This window comes from Pseudophryne corroboree, chromosome 8, assembly GCF_028390025.1.
Source record: "Pseudophryne corroboree isolate aPseCor3 chromosome 8, aPseCor3.hap2, whole genome shotgun sequence".
Classification (NCBI taxonomy): Eukaryota; Metazoa; Chordata; class Amphibia; order Anura; family Myobatrachidae; genus Pseudophryne; species Pseudophryne corroboree.
In genome coordinates this window covers 19,349,212-19,371,053 of record NC_086451.1, presented here as the reverse complement: position 1 = coordinate 19,371,053, position 21,842 = coordinate 19,349,212, and the positions used below count along the sequence as shown (strand labels likewise).

Below are 21,842 nucleotides of genomic sequence, written 5' to 3'. Positions count from 1 at the left end.
CCTCTGTAGGGGCCTTCCTGGCCTCACACCACGCAACATATTTACGCCAAATACGGTGATAATGTTGCACAGTTACATCCTTCCTGGCTTTGATCAGGGTACGGATGACTTCATCCGGAATGCCTTTTTCCTTCAGGATCCGGCGTTCAACCGCCATGCCGTCAAACGCAGCCGCGGTAAGTCTTGGAACAGACATGGTCCCTGCTGGAGCAGGTCCTTTCTTAGAGGTAGAGGCCACGGGTCTTCCGTGAGCAACTCTTGAAGTTCCGGGTACCAAGTCCTTCTTGGCCAATCCGGAGCCACGAGTATAGTCCTTACTCCTCTCCTTCTTATGATTCTCAGTACCTTGGGTATGAGAGGCAGAGGAGGGAACACATACACTGACTGGTACACCCACGGTGTTACCAGAGCGTCCACAGCTATTGCCTGAGGGTCCCTTGACCTGGCGCAATATCTGTCCAGTTTTTTGTTGAGGCGGGACGCCATCATGTCCACCTTTGGTTTTTCCCAACGGTTCACAATCATGTGGAAGACTTCTGGGTGAAGTCCCCACTCCCCCGGGTGGAGATCGTGTCTGCTGAGGAAGTCTGCTTCCCAGTTGTCCACTCCCGGAATGAACACTGCTGACAGTGCTATCACATGATTTTCCGCCCAGCGAAGAATCCTTGCAACTTCCATCATTGCCCTCCTGCTTCTTGTGCCGCCCTGTCTGTTTACGTGGGCGACTGCCGTGATGTTGTCCGACTGGATCAGCACCGGCTGACCCTGAAGCAGAGGCCTTGCCTGACTTAGGGCATTGTAAATGGCTCTTAGTTCCAGGATATTTATGTGAAGTGACGTTTCCATGCTTGACCACAAGCCCTGGAAATTTCTTCCCTGTGTGACTGCTCCCCAGCCTCTCAGGCTGGCATCCGTGGTCACCAGGACCCAGTCCTGAATGCCGAATCTGCGGCCCTCTAGAAGATGAGCACTCTGCAACCACCACAGGAGAGACACCCTTGTCCTTGGAGACAGGGTTATCCGCTGATGCATTTGAAGATGCGATCCGGACCATTTGTCCAGCAGATCCCACTGAAAAGTTCTTGCGTGGAATCTGCCGAATGGAATCGCTTCGTAAGAAGCCACCATTTTTCCCAGGACCCTTGTGCATTGATGCACTGACACTTGGCCTGGTTTTAGGAGGTTCCTGACTAGGTCGGATAACTCCCTGGCTTTCTCCTCCGGGAGAAACACCTTTTTCTGTACTGTGTCCAGAATCATCCCTAGGAACAGCAGACGTGTCGTCGGAATCAGCTGCGATTTTGGAATATTTAGAATCCATCCGTGCTGTCGTAGTACTACTTGAGATAGTGCTACTCCGACCTCTAACTGTTCTCTGGACCTTGCCCTTATCAGGAGATCGTCCAAGTAAGAGATAATTAAGACGCCTTTTCTTCGAAGAAGAATCATCATTTCGGCCATTACCTTGGTAAAGACCCGGGGTGCCGTGGACAATCCAAACGGCAGCATCTGAAACTGATAGTGACAGTTCTGTACCACAAACCTGAGGTACCCTTGGTGAGAAGGGCAAATTGGGACATGGAGGTAAGCATCCTTGATGTCCAGAGACACCATATAGTCCCCTTCTTCCAGGTTCGCTATCACTGCTCTGAGTGATTCCATCTTGAATTTGAACCTTTGTATGTAAGTGTTCAAAGATTTCAGATTTAAAATAGGTCTCACCGAGCCGTCCGGCTTCGGTACCACAAACAGCGTGGAATAATACCCCTTTCCCTGTTGTAGGAGGGGTACCTTGATTATCACCTGCTGGGAATACAGCTTGTGAATGGCTTCCAATACCGCCTCCCTTTTTTTTTTTCTAAGCAGCTCAGGAGAGCCACCTAGACTGCACCCTTCTCGTTCGGGCACAAAAATCTAACTGAGGCTTGGAGGAGGGTCATAGGGGGAGGAGCCAGTGCACACCAGGTAGTCTTAAAGCTTTTACTTTTGTGCCCAGTCTCCTGCGGAGCCGCTATTCCCCATGGTCCTTTCGGAGTCCCCAGCATCCACTAGGACGTCAGAGAAATATATATATATAATCCATTAAGAAAAATAGAAGGTTTATACCATCGGAGGGAGTGTGGGTCAGAAAGAGTGCATCAGTGTGAGCAATATAGGAGGGAGTATGGTAGGTGTGAGGGTGTACCAGTGTGAGAAGTACAGGTGGGAATATGGCATGGTGTGAGGGTGTACCAGTGTTAGTAGTACAGGTGGGAGAGGATGTGTGTAAAGGTTAGTGTTCATTCCAGAACCCTCTGAGCTCTCTGCTCTGGTACTTCTAGTACACTCTGGTTTGTATCGCAGCATCAAGAGTGTGCTAGAAGCACCAGAGCAGTTTGCGACACCCCAGGCAGGAAAAGAGGAACTGCACAGGTTGTGATAGGTGAAGGGTGCTAAAATGAACGCTAGGGATGCGGGTGTACTGGGGGAGTCATTTTTCGATACTAGAGGATGTGAGGAGCTGGTGTTGGGATTCACAGAGTGATGGGATGGATCCACCTCCCTGTGGCATTTAAATTGGCTGAAGTGGGACAGATGGGTTAGTTATGAATATATTAGGCATGACAGAGAAGCGAATCAGAGAGCAGCACTAACTGGCCCCACCCCAAGCGCTGACTACAATAAATGACGACCGCAATCTTACGTATGTGACCTCTGGAATCACCGTCAGCAAGCAGAACGTACCAGTCTTCTGTAGAACTTGTTTTCCTTCAATGTTAGAGCCCAAGACTCCGAGTGTGTCTACCGCGACCCCAACCAGAGTGTTATCGTTGCCTTCGGCCATATCTAGGACTTTCTCCAGGAACGCGGGGTACTGCTCGCAGATTTGCTGGGGACTGTCCACAATGGCCAAATTGCCAAAGAATTTGATTAATCCTATTACAAGCACAGACAACCATCAGCAGCCAGGTAACTACAGAGATTTGCTGCAAACGTTACTGCAGAGGTGGTTACCTGGCAAATAGAGGCCCGAGAGGGGATCAGAATCCGCCCCCAGGATCATATTGGATATTTTATCAATGATTCCTTGCTGTGCCAGGAACTGGCGCCCGTGAATGCTGCCAGCTAATATGGTGACCATTTCCGTGCAGGTCACTCTACAGGAGAGACACAAAGAAAGTATGTTTTGTACAGATGACCAATACAACACCACCAAGTACTTGCATACAAATAGGAACAAACAGGATGATACAGGGAGGCCCTATTCCACAATGACTGGGAAAAATGTGTTTGTTTGTTTTATTTAAAGGCTACCAGAACATCCAACATGGGTGATAGCTATTTGTTTCCTGCCCAGGGAGCAAAGGGTGCATTACTGGGAATCTGTGTGGGATAAGAATCTTCTGAGAAGATAAAAGGTTGTGTTTCCCACTGTGTCTCTACAAGAGTCTGGCACAGCACTCAGTCTCGCTATGGGATATACCTCGCTCTACCTACTCCGGTAGGTAGCTAATTACTGATTTTAAGTGTTACACAGTCAGCTTTGTACAACACAGAACTACATGCTACTGGGATAGCCACTGCAAACCTGGGGGTAAATTAAATAGGGTGCGAGTTGCCAGAGGTTCGGGATTTTGTCTGAGAATGGCTGTATTTTTTAAAGTGGCAATCAGTCTCTAGGCAAAACCAACCCGGTTGCCGCTTTAAAAATGTGGCCATTCCCGGACCTCCGGTAACTCGAACCCTATTACATTTACCCCTTAGTGTGGTGATACTTATTCAACAAAACCATCTGTATTTTCAAACCATTAGAGTCTACAGAAAGGTCAACTAAAGGATACATTATATGGGTAAATACAGTACAGCCAGGAGCCATTTCCTCTGCTGACATTGGGCCTAATTCTGAGTTGATCGCAGAAGCAAATTTGTTAGCAGTTGGGCAAAACCATGTGCACTGCAGGGGGGGGCAGATGTAACATGTGCAGAGAGAGTTAGATTTGGGTGGGGTGTATTCAAACTGAAATCTAAACTGCAGTGTAACAATAAAGCAGCCAGTATTTACCCTGCACAGAAACAAAATAACCCACCCAAATCTCACTCTCTCTGCACATGTTACATATGCCCTCCCTGCAGTGCACATGGTTTTGCCCAATTGCTAACAAACTTGCTGCTGCGATCAACTCAGAATTACCCCCATTATTATATGACAAGCTTTTATGGCAGGCCTGGACAAAATGCGGTCCTACAGCTGTTATAGAACTACACATCCCAGCATGCCCTGCCACAGTTTTAGCATTCCATAATAGCAAAAGTTTGGCAGGGCTTGCTGAGACTTGTAATCGTAGGCCTGTTCTACGGTACAATAAAAGGACAGAGACAGTTACTAATACGATTCATTCAGGACTATGTACTAAAGACAACTAAGAGGACAACACAGAGGGAGCATTTTTGCTGCTGCACACAAGACTTCCCTTTCTGCTACAGTGTCTCTTTATTGTATTAAATTGTAATTTATGTCTAGCAGGAAGTAGTTAAGAGGCTTATAAATCAGGGAAAACGTTCAATTATAATAAATAATAATATAAAAGATTTTAAATAAACATAATACAGTGATCACACTCACCTAAGCAACACGTCGTCCCCGGTAAGCTCTTCCAGTAACTGAGGCAAGATTCCGCTCCTCACACAGAAGTCTAAGGACTCCGCAGAAGCAGACGAGATCACAACTAATAACTGTGGGAGAGCGAAGGGCAATATAAGCTGAAATATACAGTCCCCCCCCCCCCCACAAACAGTGGATGCAGCCTCGTGGACTGAATCCATACTCATGAAAGTGCGGACTAAGCATTTACTAGGAACCAGTGACATCACGGCGACAGGAAGCACAGAGGGTATCCCTGGCTCACCATATTTGGGAAAGGAGGGATATAAGGGTTTTGGACAGACTGAGAAGTCATGGTCTGTTAATTTGTGAAGTTGGATGCATCCACTCGTACCGGTCATTGGGGGCTGCACAACTGGATAAGTTTGTGGCACTGTGGTCTGTTAGTACAGACGGAAGATAGCCATTCTAAGTCATTTTCCACCATGCCATATAGTGACCTGGACCATTATGTGGCCTCAGGGCTGATCTGGTGCCACACTCAAAGCTGTAATGTCTCAGAGCTGCAGTCACACCAAACAGCCCCTCTGGGTATGCCAGGTCCCATGAGACTCTGCTAGTGTCTTTTATGCCGAAAATTGTGTCTTAGTCAACTACTGTAGGACACACCAGGAGATTGCGCTGATTAATTTGCCATCCGACACTTCTATACCTGTGTGCGACTGAGTCTCTGACTCTGCGTATGAAATGCTACAATGTAGCAGCTGCAGCTTTTTTCCATACAAAGTTCTGATCTGCTCCGTAAACAGACTCAGTCGCACACGGATATAAAAGTGTTGCATATCTAATGACTCAGCGCAGTCTCCTGGCCGCATCGCATTGCAACTAAGATGCAATTTCATCAACAAAAAAAAACCCCACAAAATCATTGCTCTCTCTTACCTCATATACTCGGTATCGCACGACATCGCTGACCGTCATAACGGACTTTAGGTCTGACAGCAAGTTACTCCCGAACAGCACATCTAAGCCGGACGTGGTGTGAGCGATTTTTGAAAGGGATACAATTGCCTGTAGACCAAATGGATAGAAAATAAGATTTTACTCACCGGTAAATCTATTTCTCGTAGTCCGTAGTGGATGCTGGGACTCCGTAAGGACCATGGGGAACAGCGGCTCCGCAGGAGACTGGGCACAACTAAAAGAAAGCTTTTGGTCTAACTGGTGTGCACTGGCTCCTCCCTCTATGACCCTCCTCCAGACCTCAGGATACTGTGCCCGGAAGAGCTGACACAGTAAGGAAGGATTTTGAATCCCGGGTAAGACTCATACCAGTCACACCAATCACACCGTATAACTCATGATACTAAACCCAGTTAACAGTATGAACAATAACTGAGCCTCTCAATAGATGGCTCAACAATAACCCTTTAGTTAAACAATAACTATATACAAGTATTGCAGACAATCCGCACTTGGGATGGGCGCCCAGCATCCACTACGGACTACGAGAAATAGATTTACCGGTGAGTAAAATCTTATTTTCTCTGACGTCCTAAGTGGATGCTGGGACTCCGTAAGGACCATGGGGATTATACCAAAGCTCCCAAACGGGCGGGAGAGTGCGGATGACTCTGCAGCACCGAATGGGCAAACTCTAGGTCCTCCTCAGCCAGGGTGTCAAACTTGTAGAATTTAGCAAATGTGTTTGACCCCGACCAAGTAGCTGCTCGGCAAAGTTGTAGAGCCGAGACCCCTCGGGCAGCCGCCCAAGAAGAGCCCACCTTCCTCGTGGAATGGGCTTTCACTGATTTAGGATGCGGCAGTCCAGCCGCAGAATGTGCAAGCTGAATCGTACTACAGATCCAGCGAGCAATAGTCTGCTTTGAAGCAGGAGCACCCAGCTTGTTGGGTGCATACAGGATAAACAACGAGTCAGTTTTCCTGACACTAGCTGTCCTGGAAACATACATTTTCAGGGCCTGACTACGTCCAACAACTTGGAAGCCTCCAAGTCTTTAGTAGCCGCAGGCACCACGATAGGTTGGTTCAAATGAAAAGCTGATACCACCTTAGGGAGAAACTGGGGACGAGTCCTCAATTCTGCCCTATCCATATGGAAAATTAGATAAGGGCTTTTACATGACAAAGCCGCCAATTCTGACACACGCCTGGCCGAAGCCAAGGCCAACAGCATGACCACTTTCCACGTGAGATATTTTAATTCCATGGTTTTAAGTGGCTCAAACCAATGTGACTTTAGGAAATCCAACACCACGTTGAGATCCCAAGGTGCCACTGGAGGCACAAAAGGGGGCTGAATATGCAGCACTCCCTTAACAAAAGTCTGAACTTCAGGTAGTGAAGCCAGTTCTCTCTGGAAGAAAATCGATAGAGCCGAAATCTGGACCTTAATGGAACCCAATTTTAGGCCCATAGTCACCCCTGACTGTAGGAAGTGCAGAAAACGGCCCAGCTGAAATTCCTCCGTTGGGGCCTTCCTGGCCTCACACCACGCAACATATTTTCGCCAAATGCGGTGATAATGGTTTGCGGTCACTTCTTTCCTAGCTTTAATCAGCGTAGGAATGACTTCCTCCGGAATGCCCTTTTCCTTCAGGATCCGGTGTTCAACCGCCATGCCGTCAAACGCAGCCGCAGTAAGTCTTGGAACAGACAGGTCCCCTGCTGCAGCAGGTCCTGTCTGAGCGGCAGAGGCCATGGGTCCTCTGAGATCATTTCTTGAAGTTCCGGGTACCAAGCTCTTCTTGGCCAATCCAGAACAATGAGTATAGTTCTTACTCCTCTTCTCCTTATTATCCTCAGTACCTTGGGTATGAGAGGAAGAGGAGGGAACACAAACCGACCGGTACACCCACGGTGTCACTAGAGCGTCCACAGCTATCGCCTGAGGGTCTCTTGACCTGGCGCAATATCTTTCTAGCTTTCTGTTTAGGCGGGACGCCATCATGTCCACCTGTGGCCTTTCCCAACGGTTTACAATCAGTTGGAAGACTTCTGGATGAAGTCCCCACTCTCCCGGGTGGAGGTCGTGCCTGCTGAGGAAGTCTGCTTCCCAGTTGTCCACTCCCGGAATGAACACTGCTGACAGTGCTAACACGTGATTTTCCGCCCATCGGAGAATCCTTGTGGATTCTGCCATCGCCGTCCTGCTTCTTATGCCGCCCTGTCGGTTTTATTGGGCGACTGCCGTGATGTTGTCTGACTTGATCAGTACCGGCTGGTTTTGAAGCAGGGGTTTTGCCTGACTTAGGGCATTGAAAATGGCCCTCCGTTCCAGAATATTTATGTGTAGGGAAGTCTCCGGACTTGACCATAGTCCTTGGAAGTTTCTTCCCTGTGTGACTGCCCCCCAGCCTCGAAGGCTGGCATCCGTGGTCACCAGGACCCAGTCCTGTATGCCGAATCTGTGGCCCTCTTGAAGATGAGCACTTTGCAGCCACCACAGCAGAGACACCCTGGTCCTTGGAGACAGGGTTATCAGCCGATGCATCTGAAGATGCGATCCGGACCACTTGTCCAACAGGTCCCACTGAAAGTTCTTGCATGGAACCTGCCGAATGGAATTGCTTCGTAGGAAGCTACCATTTTTCCCAGGACTCGCGTGCAGTGATGCACCGACACCTGTTTTGGTTTTAGGAGGCCTCTGACTAGAGATGACAGCTCCTTGGCCTTCTCCTCCGGGAGAAACACTTTTTTCTGTTCTGTGTCCAGAACCATCCCCAGGAACAGTAGACATGTCGTAGGGACCAGCTGTGACTTTGGAATATTTAGAATCCAACCGTGCTGTTGTAGCACCTCCCGAGATAGTGCTACCCCGACCAACAACTGCTCCCTGGACCTCGCCTTTATCAGGAGATCGTCCAAGTACGGGATAATTAAAACTCCCTTTTTTCGAAGGAGTATCATCATTTCGGCCATTATCTTGGTAAATACCCTCGGAGCCGTGGATAGACCAAACGGCAACGTCTGGAATTGGTAATGACAATCCTGTACCACAAATCTGAGGTACTCCTGGTGAGGATGGTAAATGGGGACATGCAGGTAAGCATCCTTGATGTCCAGTGATACCATGTAATCCCCCTCGTCCAGGCTTGCAATAACCGCCCTGAGCGATTCCATCTTGAACTTGAATTTTTTTATATATGTGTTCAAGGATTTCAAATTTAAAATGGGTCTCACCGAACCGTCCGGTTTCGGTACCACAAACATTGTGGAATAGTAACCCCGTCCTTGTTGAAGGAGGGGCACCTTGACTATCACCTGCTGGGAATACAGCTTGTGAATTGCCTCTAGCACTGCCTCCCTGCCTGAGGGAGTTGTTGGCAAGGCAGATTTGAGGAAACGGCGGGGGGGAGACATCTCGAATTCCAGCTTGTACCCCTGAGATACTACTTGAAGGATCCAGGGATCCACCCGTGAGCGAGCCCACTGATTGCTGAAGTGTTTGAGACGGGCCCCCACCGTACCTGGCTCCGCCTGTGGAGCCCCAGCGTCATGCGGTGGACTTGGAGGAAGCGGGGGAGGACTTTTGCTCCTGGGAACTGGCTGTATGCTGCAGCTTTTTCCCTCTACCTCTGCCTCTGGGCAGAAAGGACGCGCCTTTAACCCGCTTGCCCTTATGGGGCCGAAAGGACTGTACCTGATAATACGGTGCTTTTGGCTGTGAGGGAACATGGGGTAAAAATGCTGACTTCCCAGCTGTTGCTGTGAAAACGAGGTCCGAGAGACCATCCCCGAACAACTCCTCACCCTTATAAGGCAAAACTTCCATGTGCCTTTTAGAATCTGCATCACCTGTCCACTGCCGAGTCCATAACCCTCTCCTGGCAGAAATGGACATTGCACTTATTTTAGATGCCAGCCGGCAAATATCCCTCTGTGCATCTCTCATGTATAAGACTGCGTCTTTAATATGCTCTACGGTTAGCAATATATTGTCCCTGTCTAGGGTATCAATATTTTCCGACAGGGAATCTGACCACGCAGCTGCAGCACTGCACATCCATGCTGAAGCAATAGCTGGTCTAAGTATAATACCTGTGTGTGTATATACAGACTTCAGGATAGCCTCCTGCTTCCTATCAGCAGGCTCCTTTAGGGCGGCCGTATCCGGAGACGGTAGTGCCACCTTCTTTGACAAGCGTGTGAGCGCTTTATCCACCCTAGGGGATGTTTCCCAACGTGACCTATCCTCTGGCGGGAAAGGGTACGTCATTAGTAACCTTTTAGAAATTACCAGTTTCTTATAGGGGGAAGCCCACGCTTCTTCACACACTTCATTTAATTCCTCAGATGGAGGAAAAACTACTGGTAGTTTTTTCTCTCCAAACATAATACCCTTTTTTGTGGTTCCTGGGGTAACATCAGAAATGTGCAACACATTTTTCATAGCCTCAATCATGTAACGTGTGGCCCTATTGGAAGTTACATTAGTCTCATCGTCGTCGACACTGGAGTCAGTATCCGTGTCGACATCTGTGTCTGCCATCTGAGGTAGCGGGCGTTTTAGAGCCCCTGATGACTTTTGAGACGCCTGGGCAGGCACAGGCTGAGAAGCCGGCTGTCCCATATTTGGTATGTCGTCAAACCTTTTATGTAAGGAGTCGACACTGTCGCGTAATTCCTTCCACATAACCATCCACTCAGGTGTCGGCCCCGCAGGGGGTGACATCACATTTATCGGCATCTGCTCCGCCTCCACATAAGGCTCCTCATCAAACATGTCGACACAGCCGTACCGACACACCGCGCACACACAGGGAATGCTCTGACAGAGGACAGGACCCCACAAAGACCTTTGGGGAGACAGAGAGAGAGTATGCCAGCACACACCAGAGCGCTATATAACACAGGGATGAACACTATAACTGAGTGATTTTCCCTTATAGCTGCTTATATATATATATATATATATATATATATATATATATATATATATACTGCTGCGCCTAAATTTAGTGCCCCCCTCTCTTTTTTACCCATTGTAGTCTTGAAACTGCAGGGGAGAGCCTGGGTGCGATCCTTCCAGCGGAGCTGTGAGGGAAAAATGGCGCCAGTGTGCTGAGGGAGATAGCCCTGCCCCTTTTTCGGTGGACTTTCTCCCGCTTTTTTATGGATCCTGGCAGGGGTATTTTTCACATATATAGCCTCTGGGACTATATATTGTGATTATTTGCCAGCCAAGGTGTTAATATTGCTGCTCAGGGCACCCCCCCCAGCGCCCTGCACCCATCAGTGACCGGAGTGTGAGGTGTGCATGAGGAGCAATGGCGCACAGCTGCAGTGCTGTGCGCTACCTTGTTGAAGACCGAAGTCTTCTGCCGCCGATTTTCAGGACCATCTTCATGCTTCTGGCTCTGTAAGGGGGACGGCGGCGCGGCTCCGGGACCGGACGATCGAGGTCGGGCCCTGTGTTCGATCCCTCTGGAGCTAATGGTGTCCAGTAGCCTAAGAAGCCCAAGCTAGCTGCAAGCAGGTAGGTTCGCTTCTTCTCCCCTTAGTCCCTCGTAGCAGTGAGTCTTTTGCCAGCAGATCTCACTGAAAATAAAAAACCTAAAATATACTTTCTTTTCTAGGAGCTCAGGAGAGCCCCTAGTGTGCATCCAGCTCAGCCGGGCACAAGATTCTAACGGACGAGAGTCATAGAGGGAGGAGCCAGTGCACACCAGTTAGACCAAAAGCTTTCTTTTAGTTGTGCCCAGTCTCTTACGGAGTCCCAGCATCCACTTAGGACATCAGAGAAAATAAGAATTTACTTACCGATAATTCTATTTCTCGTAGTCCGTAGTGGATGCCGGGGACTCCGTCAGGACCATGGGGAATAGCGGCTCCGCAGGAGACAGGGCACAAAAAGTAAGCTTTTAGGATCACATGGTGTACTGGCTCCTCCCCCTATGACCCTCCTCCAAGCCTCAGTTAGGTACTGTGCCCGGACGAGCGTACATAATAAGGAAGGATCTTGAATCCCGGGTAAGACTCATACCAGCCACACCAATCACACCGTACAACTTGTGATTTGAACCCAGTTAACAGTATGATAACAACGAAGTAGCCTCTAAAAAGATGGCTCACAACAATAATAACCCGATTTTTGTAACAATAACTATGTACAAGTATTGCAGACAATCCGCACTTGGGATGGGCGCCCAGCATCCACTACGGACTACGAGAAATAGAATTATCGGTAAGTAAATTCTTATTTTCTCTAACGTCCTAGTGGATGCTGGGGACTCCGTCAGGACCATGGGGATTATACCAAAGCTCCCAAACGGGCGGGAGAGTGCGGATGACTCTGCAGCACCGAATGAGAAAACTCCAGGTCCTCTTTAGCCAGAGTATCAAATTTGTAAAATTTTACAAACGTGTTCTCCCCTGACCACGTAGCTGCTCGGCAAAGTTGTAATGCCGAGACCCCTCGGGCAGCCGCCCAAGATGAGCCCACCTTCCTTGTGGAGTGGGCATTTACAGATTTAGGCTGTGGCAGGCCTGCCACAGAATGTGCAAGTTGGATTGTGCTACAGATCCAACGAGCAATCGTCTGCTTAGACGCAGGAGCACCCATCTTATTGGGTGCATACAGGATAAACAACGAGTCAGATTTTCTGACTCCAGCCGTCCTGGAAGTATATATTTTCAGGGCCCTGACAACATCCAGCAACTTGGAATCCTCCAAGTCGCTAGTAGCCGCAGGCACCACAATAGGTTGGTTCAAGTGAAAAGCCGAAACCACCTTAGGGAGAAACTGAGGACGTGTCCGCAGTTCTGCCCTGTCCGAATGGAAAATCAGATATGGGCTTTTGTACGATAAAGCCGCCAATTCTGATACTCTCCTGGCTGAAGCCAGGGCCAGTAGCATGGTTACTTTCCATGTAAGATACTTCAAATCTACCGATTTGAGAGGCTCAAACCAATGGGATTTAAGAAAATCCAAAACTACGTTTAGATCCCACGGTGCCACTGGAGGCACAATCGGGGGCTGTATATGTAGTACACCTTTTACAAAAGTTTGTACTTCAGGCACTGAAGCCAATTCTTTCTGGAAGAAAATCGATAAGGCCGAAATTTGAACCTTAATAGACCCCAATTTGAGGCCCATAGACAATCCTGCCTGCAGGAAATGTAGGAATCGACCCAATTGAAATTCTTCCGTTGGGGCCTTCTTGGCCTCACACCACGCAACATATTTTCTCCAAATGCGGTGATAATGTTGTGCGGTCACTTCCTTCCTGGCTTTAATCAACGTAGGAATGACTTCCTCTGGAATGCCCTTTTCTTTTAGAATCCGGCGTTCAACCGCCATGCCGTCAAACGCAGTCGCGGTAAGTCTTGGAACATACAAGGTCCCTGCTGAAGCAGATCCCTTCTTAAGGGTAGAGGCCACGGCTCTTCCGTGAGCATCTCTTGAAGTTCCGGGTACCAAGTCCTCCTTGGCCAATCAGGAGCCACGAGTATTGTTCTTACTCCCCGTAGCCGTATAATTCTCAGTACCTTTGGTATGAGAGGCAGAGGAGGAAACACATACACGGACTGGTACACCCACGGTGTTACCAGAGCGTCCACAGCTATTGCCTGAGGGTCTCTTGACCTGGCGCAATATCTGTCTAGTTTCTTGTTGAGGCGAGATGCCATCATGTCCACCTTTGGTTTTTCCCAACGGTTCACAATCATGTGGAAGACTTCTGGATGAAGTCCCCACTCTCCCGGGTGAAGATCGTGTCTGCTGAGGAAGTCTGCTTCCCAGTTGTCCACTCCCGGAATGAACACTGCTGACAGTGCTATGACATGATTTTCCGCCCAGCGAAGAATCCTTGCAGCTTCTGTCATTGCTCTTCTGCTTCTCGTGCCGCCTTGTCTGTTTACGTGGGCGACTGCCGTGATGTTGTCCGACTGGATCAACACCGGCTGACCCTGAAGCAGCGGTTTTGCCAGGCTTAGAGCATTGTAGATCGCTCTTAGCTCCAGTATATTTATGTGAAGAGACGTCTCCAGGTTTGACCACACGCCCTGGAAGTTTCTTCCCTGTGTGACTGCTCCCCAGCCTCGTAGGCTGGCATCCGTAGTCACCAGGACCCAGTCCTGTATGCCGAATCTGCGGCCCTCTAACAGATGGGCACTCTGCAACCACCACAGAAGAGACACCCTTGTTTTTGGTGACAGTGTTATCCGCTGATGCATGTGCAGATGCGATCCGGACCATTTGTCCAGCAGATCCCACTGAAATATTCGTGCGTGGAATCTGCCGAATGGAATTGCTTCGTAAGAAGCCACCATCTTTCCCAGGACTCTTGTGCATTGATGTACTGACACATTTCCTGGTTTTAGAAGGTTCCTGACAAGTTCGGATAATTCCCTTGCTTTCTCCTCCGGGAGAAACACCTTTTTCTGAACAGTGTCCAGAATCATTCCCAGGAACAGCAGACGTGTCGTCGGGGTCAATTGAGATTTTGGAAGATTCAAAATCCACCCGTGTTGTTGAAGCACTACTTGAGTTAGTGCTACTCCGACTTCCAGCTGTTCTCTGGACCTTGCCCTTATCAGGAGATCGTCCAAGTAAGGGATAATTAATACGCCTTTTCTTCGTAGAAGAACCATCATTTCGGCCATTACCTTGGTAAAGACCCGAGGTGCCGTGGACAAACCAAACGGCAGCGTTTGAAACTGATAATGACAGTTTTGTATCACGAACCTGAGATACCCTTGGTGTGAAGGGTAAATTGGGACATGCAGATAAGAATCTTTTATGTCCAGGGACACCATGAAGTCCCCTTCTTCCAGATTCGCTATCACTGCTCTGAGTGACTCCATCTTGAACTTGAATTTCTGTATGTACAGGTTCAAGGATTTCAGATTTAGAATAGGTCTTACCGAACCGTCCGGCTTCGGTACCACAAATAGTGTGGAATAATACCCCTCTCCCTGTTGTAGGAGGGGTACCTTGACTATCACCTGCTGAGAATACAGCTTGTGAATGGCTTCCAATACCGTCGCCCTTTCTGAGGGAGACGTTGGTAAAGCAGACTTTAGGAACCGGCGAGGGGGAGACTTTTCGAATTCCAACTTGTAACCCTGAGATACTACTTGCAGGATCCAAGGGTCCACCTGTGAGCGAGCCCACTGTGTGCTGAAAATCTTTAGTCGACCCCCCACCGCCCCTGAGTCCGCTTGTACAGCCCCAGCGTCATGCTGAGGGCTTTGCAGAAACCGGGGAGGGCTTCTGTTCCTGGGAAGGAGCTGCTTGCTGCCCTCTCTTACCCTTTCCTCTGCCTCGGGGCAGATATGACTGTCCTTTTGCCCGCTTGTTCTTATAGGACCGAAAGGACTGCGGCTGAAAAGACGGTGTCTTTTTCTGTTGGGAGGGGGTCTGAGGTAAAAAGGTGGATTTCCCGGCAGTTGCCGTGGCCACCAGATCTGATAGACCGACGCCAAACAATTCCTCCCCTTTATACGGCAATACTTCCATATGCCGTTTGGAATCCGCATCACCTGACCACTGTCGCGTCCATAAACTTCTTCTGGCAGATATGGACATCGCACTTACTCTCGATGCCAGAGTGCAAATATCCCTCTGAGCATCTCGCATATAAAGAAAAGCATCCTTTAATTGCTCTAAAGTCAATAAAATACTGTCCCTATCCAGGGTATCAATATTTTCAGTCAGGGAATCCGACCACACCACCCCAGCACTGCACATCCAGGCTGAGGCTATTGCTGGTCGCAGTATAACCCCAGTATGTGTGTATATACTCTTCAGGGTAGTTTCCAGCCTCCTATCAGCTGGATCCTTGAGGGCGGCCGTATCAGGAGACGGCAACGCCACTTGTTTTGATAAGCGTGTGAGCGCCTTATCCACCCTAGGGGGTGTTTCCCAGCGCGCCCTAACCTCTGGTGGGAAGGAGTATAGTGCCAATAACTTCTTAGAAATTAGCAGTTTTCTATCTGGGTTAACCCACGCTTCATCACACACGTCATTCAATTCCTCTGATTCTGGAAAAACTACAGGTAGTTTTTTCACACCCCACATAATACCCCTTTTTGAGGTACCTGCAGTATCAGAGATATGCAAAGCCTCTTTCATTGCCGTGATCATATAACGTGTGGCCCTATTGGAAAATACGTTTGTTTCTTCACCGTCGACACTAGATTCATCTGTGTCGGTACCTGTGTCGACTGACTGAGGTAAGGGACGTTTTACAGCCCCTGACGGTGCCTGAGACGCCTGGGCAGGTACTAACTGGTTTTCCGGCCGTCTCATGTCGTCAACTGACTTTTGCAGCGTGCTAACATTATCACGTAATTCCATAATTAAAGCCATCCATTCCGGTGTCGACTCCCTAGGGGGTGACATCACCATTACCGGCAATTGCTCCGCCTCCACACCAACATCGTCCTCATACATGTCGACACACACGTACCGACACACAGCAGACACACAGGGAATGCTCTTATCGAAGACAGGACCCCACTAGCCCTTTGGGGAGACAGAGGGAGAGTTTGCCAGCACACACCCAAGCGCTATAATATATATGGTAACAACCTTATATAAGTGTTGTTCCTTATAGCAGCTTAAATATATCAAAATATCGCCAAAAGGTGCCCCCCCTCTCTGTTTTACCCTGTTTCTGTAGTGCAGTGCAGGGGAGAGTCCTGGGAGCTTTCCTCACAGCGGAGCTGAGCAGGAAAATGGCGCCGTGTGCTGAGGAGAATAAGCCCCGCCCCCTTTTCGGCGGGCTTTTCTCCCGGAGTTTTAGATATCTGGCATGGGTTAAATACATACATATAGCCTAAATGGCTATATGTGATGTATTCTTTTGCCCTAAAGGTATTAAATATTGCTGCCCAGGGCGCCTCCAGCAGCGCCCTGCACCCTCCGTGACCGTTTGGTGTGAAGTGTGTGACAACAATGGCGCACAGCTGCAGTGCTGTGCGCTACCTTCATGAAGACTGAAGAGCCTTCTGCCGCCTGTTTCCGGACCTTCAATCTTCAGCATCTGTAAGGGGGGTCGGCGGCGCGGCTCCGGGACGAACCCCAGGGTGAGACCTGTGTTCCGACTCCCTCTGGAGCTATGTGTCCAGTAGCCTAAGACTCCAATCCATCCTGCACGCAGGTGAGTTGAAATTCTCTCCCCTAAGTCCCTCGATGCAGTGAGCCTGTTGCCAGCAGGACTCACTGAAAATAAAAAACCTAAAAACTTTTTCTAAGCAGCTCTTTAGGAGAGCCACCTAGATTGCACCCTGCTCGGACGGGCACAAAAACCTAACTGAGGCTTGGAGGAGGGTCATAGGGGGAGGAGCCAGTACACACCATGTGATCCTAAAAGCTTACTTTTTTGTGCCCTGTCTCCTGCGGAGCCGCTATTCCCCATGGTCCTGACGGAGTCCCCAGCATCCACTAGGACGTTAGAGAAATTACTTTCAAATCTATGGTCTGAAAATAATCATCCTGGGAGAATGTTTCAGTCATCCGACAATGCAAACCTATTTAACCCCTCCAGTGGTTTGTCCGGAAATCTTCCGGGCTAGCCAGCACTGACAACCCCTAAAGAATTCCGGGTATACTACTGATTGATTCCCCAGGGACCGCCCAGGAATCAGTATACTCCATTATGGAGTTTAGCCCACTCCCCGAACTCCTATTGCCCGGGCAGGGGGGGCGGGCTTAGCAGTAGAATGGTTCCCGGGCGCCACAAGGGAAAGCGGGAGGGTTAGGGGGAAGGTTAGTTTATTTTCACGCCCCTGTGGAGATTACGGCAGTCGGAATGCCGGGGTCGGTATTCCGACCGTCGACCTAACTGCTGGAATCCCGTACCTAACCCATTACATACAAGCTGTAACGATACATGGCGCCATCGTACACCGGATCGTGCAGTGTGTATGGGGTGCACAATGTATTGTTGCATCCGACTAGGACACATATTGCATAGTGTGTACCCAACATAACTCTAGGAAGGTCTTTGGCCCAAATAAGATGCTTCAAATCGCAACTGGGAAGTCATTTCTACACGATGGAGGTGATACAGCATATGCGGGGTCCCATTACTAGTGGGTCCCATTACTAGTAACAATAATAACGGTTGGACCAACTATATAAGTCAGGATCACATCTGGAATATGACAAATCCAGGACCATATAGTCTTCTGAGAGATTATTTGGTAGCCACCCTAGCGGGTGAGGAGGCGAGGACGCCGATTGCCCAGATCTGTCTTGGACAGAAGTATATGCCTCTGCACACTGTATGTTATCAAGTTGTGTTACACTTACAGAAGCCCAGAAGTGTTATTCTCCAACACAGTACTGGCTCCGAGTGAGGTGACTCATTGAGGGGTCTATTCATGAAACAGTGAATAGATTGGAGAAGTGAACCTGTGGAGAAGTTGCCCATGGCAACCAATCAGCTGCTCCGTACAATTGTATAGTATGCAAATTATAAATGTTACTTCAATGCTGATTGGTTGCCATGGGCAACTTCTCCACTGGCTCACTCCTCCACACTTTTCACTGCTTCATAAATAGACCCCTAAGTAAGGGTATATATCCCAAACGCACTGTCTGCTCCCAGCTTCTCTACATGAAGCGCTAGCTCTGCCGACCCAGTGCTTGTGTTTATAGAGACATAACCCATAACTCTCATCGGATTCTCAACAGTTACAGCGATTCCTCCGGCGTAATCTCCAGAACGGCAATATCACATGACAGTTAGCGCACCTCCTTAGCTACAGCGATCTTCTCCCCTCCGATACACAGGATGATCTGCCTCAGCAGGTCCAAGCTGTTCACGATCTCTGTTATTGCCTCAGAACATTCCACAATTCTCCCAACCTACAAGGAGAAGAGCTCAGCATTAGGTCTTATCAATAAGTCATGTAATAACAGTAATTCCAGGGACCTCCAGTCCTATATAAATTATAAATAAGTCACTTCAAAAGAGTTGCTGTAATAGATAAACATTATCCAGAGAGATCAGGATATATTAATATAATTTCTGCTTTTCAGTTATTACACATTAGTGTAAATGTTGATGCAGAAAGCTGTATCCCTTTTCCAGTGACCCACCCTCCCACTGCATACACCAAATATACATGTGATACATCCAAGACCTTTACCAAACCTTCCCAGATCACCCCTAACAACCCAGTAATGAGGACTGGCAACTCTCCAAGCCACACTCGTCACCCACTCCCCCACCTGCAACACAGCCAGGGGCATCTTTCACTGCCGCGAGACCCCCAAGACCACACAGTACCTGTGATATATCAGGAGGTCACACAATTGTCAGTATGATCCAGTACCGCTCCAAGTGTCTATATTTACATTTTGGCTCTATCAGTTGGCCACTGAGCCCATTCCATGCTCCACACCCACATACACCTGACCTGGGTTCCCTACCCAACACTTGTGCTACAGTCCACAGCTGTCCCCCACACCGTTCCCTCAGATCCCTGGCCACACGCATACACCTGTCCCCCAGCTCCCCGACCACACGCGCACCTGTCCCCCAGGCCCCCGACCACATGTGACCTGTCCCCCGACCACACGCGCACCTGTCCCCCAGGCCCCCGACCACACGCGCACCTGTCCCCCAGGCCCCCGACCACACGCGCACCTGTCCCCCAGGCCCCCGACCACACGCGCACCTGTCCCCCAGGCCCCCGACCACACACACGCACCTGTCCCCCAGGCCCCCGACCACACACACGCACCTGTCCACCAGGCCCCCGACCACACACACGCACCTGTCCACCAGGCCCCCGACCACACGCACGCACCTGTCCCCCAGGCCCCCAACCACACATACGCACCTGTCCCCCAGGCCCCCAACCACACATACGCACCTGTCCCCCAGGCCCCCAACCACACATACGCACCTGTCCCCCAGGCCCCCGAACACACACACGCACCTGTCCCCCAGGCCCCCGACCACACACACGCACCTGTCCTCCAGGCCCCCAACCACACACGCACCTGTCCCCCAGGCCCCCGACTACACACGCACCTGACCCCGACCATACACACCTGTCCCACAGGTCCCCGACCACACACAGCGTACCCGCGGGTACTAGGTCACACACACGCACCTGTCCCCCAACTCCCCGACCATACACACACACCTGACCCCGACCACACACAGCGTACCCGTGGGTACCAGGTCTCACACACGCATCTGTCCCCCAGGACCCTGACCACACACACCTGACCCCGACCACACACAGCGTTCCCGCGGGTACCAGGTCACACACACGCACCTGTCCCCCAGCTCCCCGACCACACACACACACCTGACCCCGACCATACACAGCGTTCCCGTGGGTACCAGGTCACTCACACACACACACCTGACCCCGACCATACACAGCGTTCCCGCGGGTACCAGGTCACACACACACACTGATCTCCTGCCACAAGCACTGCTCCCCAGGCCACACGCACCTGTGATATAGCCAGGAGCTTCACAGCATCATCAGCATGGTACAGCCCTCTTCTCAGTTCCTCCTGATAAGTCCTGGCGACATGAATGGGATCCATAGCCTGCAGCAGTCGCTCCAATATGGCCACACACACAGCAGCCTGCTCCCTGTAATGACAGCAACCCATCACACACACCGTATCACACACACACTGTATCTTACACACTGTATGACACACACACAACATTGTATGACACACACACACACACTGTATCTTACACACTGTATGACACACACAACATTGTATGACACACACACACTAACACGCACACACACTGTATCTTACACACTGTATGACACACTGTAACACGCACACACACACTATCTTACACACTGTATGACACACACACAACATTGTATGACACACTATCTTACACACTAACACACACACACTGTATGACACAGACACTGTATCTTACACACTCTTACACACACACCATATGACACACACACACACACACACACACACACATATGACACAGACACTATCACACACACACACACACACACACACACTGTATCACTCACACACTGTATCACACACACACACTATCACACACACTGTATCACACACACACACTGTATCACTCACACACTGTATCACACACACACTATCACTCACACACACACTAACACACACTGTGTCACACACACACACACACACACACACTGTATCACACACACACACACACACACACAATGTATCACACACACACAATGTATCACACACACACACAATGTATCACACACACACACAATGTATCACACACACACAATGTATCTCACTCACACACACACACACTGTATCACACACACACACACACACACAATGTATCACACACACAATGTATCACACTCACACACTGTATCTCACACACACTATATCACACACTACACACCGCTGTCATGTGTCTGAGCGCTGGGGGCGCCTCTCACCTGTCAGCCACGTTCATCAGGGAGAAGAGGGGCCCCAGGCGGAGCTGCGGGGCCCTCTCCCTCAGGACGCTCAGGGGCAGGGCCAGGACCGCAGTCTTCAGCTTCCTCAGCTCCTCCGTGGGCTCCCCAAGTCCCGGCAGAGCAGCCAGCATATCCTCTATGGCCGCCGCCATCTTGCCGAAGCTGCTGCAGCCTGTCCCTGCTGCTCTCGCGAGATCATGAGACCGGCGCGAGACTGCGCTCGCTCCCCGTTCCCGCTGGGCGGCACACTGTACTAGGGCATTGTGGGAGTTGTAGTCTCTTCTGGGTGTCAGAAGGACAGACCCACAGCTCCCACAATCTGCAGGGGTGTGGTATGTTAGGTAGATTAGAATTAGGTCGACAGTGTCTAGGTCGACCACTACTGGTCGACAGTAAGCAGGTCGACATGGTTTCTAGGTCGACAGGGACTCTAGGTCGACATTAGAAAAGGTCGAAATGAGTTGTTTTTTTACTTTTTTGGGTGTCGTTTTCTCCGTACAGTGACGGGGAACCCCAATTAGCGCACTGGCTTTGCTCGCCATGCTTCGGGCAAGGTTACTATTCCCAGTCGTAGTCTACGTGGATTGTAAAGCATGAAAAAGTTCAAAAAATTGAAAAAAAAAAATGTGAAAAACTCATGTCGACCTTTTGTCATGTCGACCTAGAGTCCCTATCGACCTAGAAACCCTGTCGACCGACTTACTGTTGACCAATAGTGGTCGACCTAGACAGTGTCGACCTATTTACTGTCGACCTAACGACCAGATCCCTTATTGTAGACAGCTTCCTATTTGCAGTATATGAGGCAACGGAAAGA

At 49.7% G+C, this 21,842-nt stretch overlaps 1 protein-coding gene across 1 annotated transcript in view; it reads right to left on the bottom strand.

The window, feature by feature from the left end:
• PSMD5 (proteasome 26S subunit, non-ATPase 5) overlaps positions 1-21,263 on the bottom strand; it is a 37,923-nt gene extending 16,660 nt beyond the window's left edge. Inside the window, exons 1-7 of the mRNA XM_063935989.1 lie at positions 21,005-21,263; positions 20,031-20,175; positions 18,309-18,422; positions 5,525-5,653; positions 4,604-4,713; positions 2,995-3,137; positions 2,725-2,916 (exon numbers count right to left, since the gene is read on the bottom strand). Of these exons, the coding sequence (XP_063792059.1) occupies positions 2,725-2,916; positions 2,995-3,137; positions 4,604-4,713; positions 5,525-5,653; positions 18,309-18,422; positions 20,031-20,175; positions 21,005-21,177 (1,006 nt within the window). The 5' untranslated portion in view covers positions 21,178-21,263. The remainder of the gene's footprint in view (positions 1-2,724; positions 2,917-2,994; positions 3,138-4,603; positions 4,714-5,524; positions 5,654-18,308; positions 18,423-20,030; positions 20,176-21,004) is intronic.
• Positions 21,264-21,842: the final 579 nt, after the last annotated feature.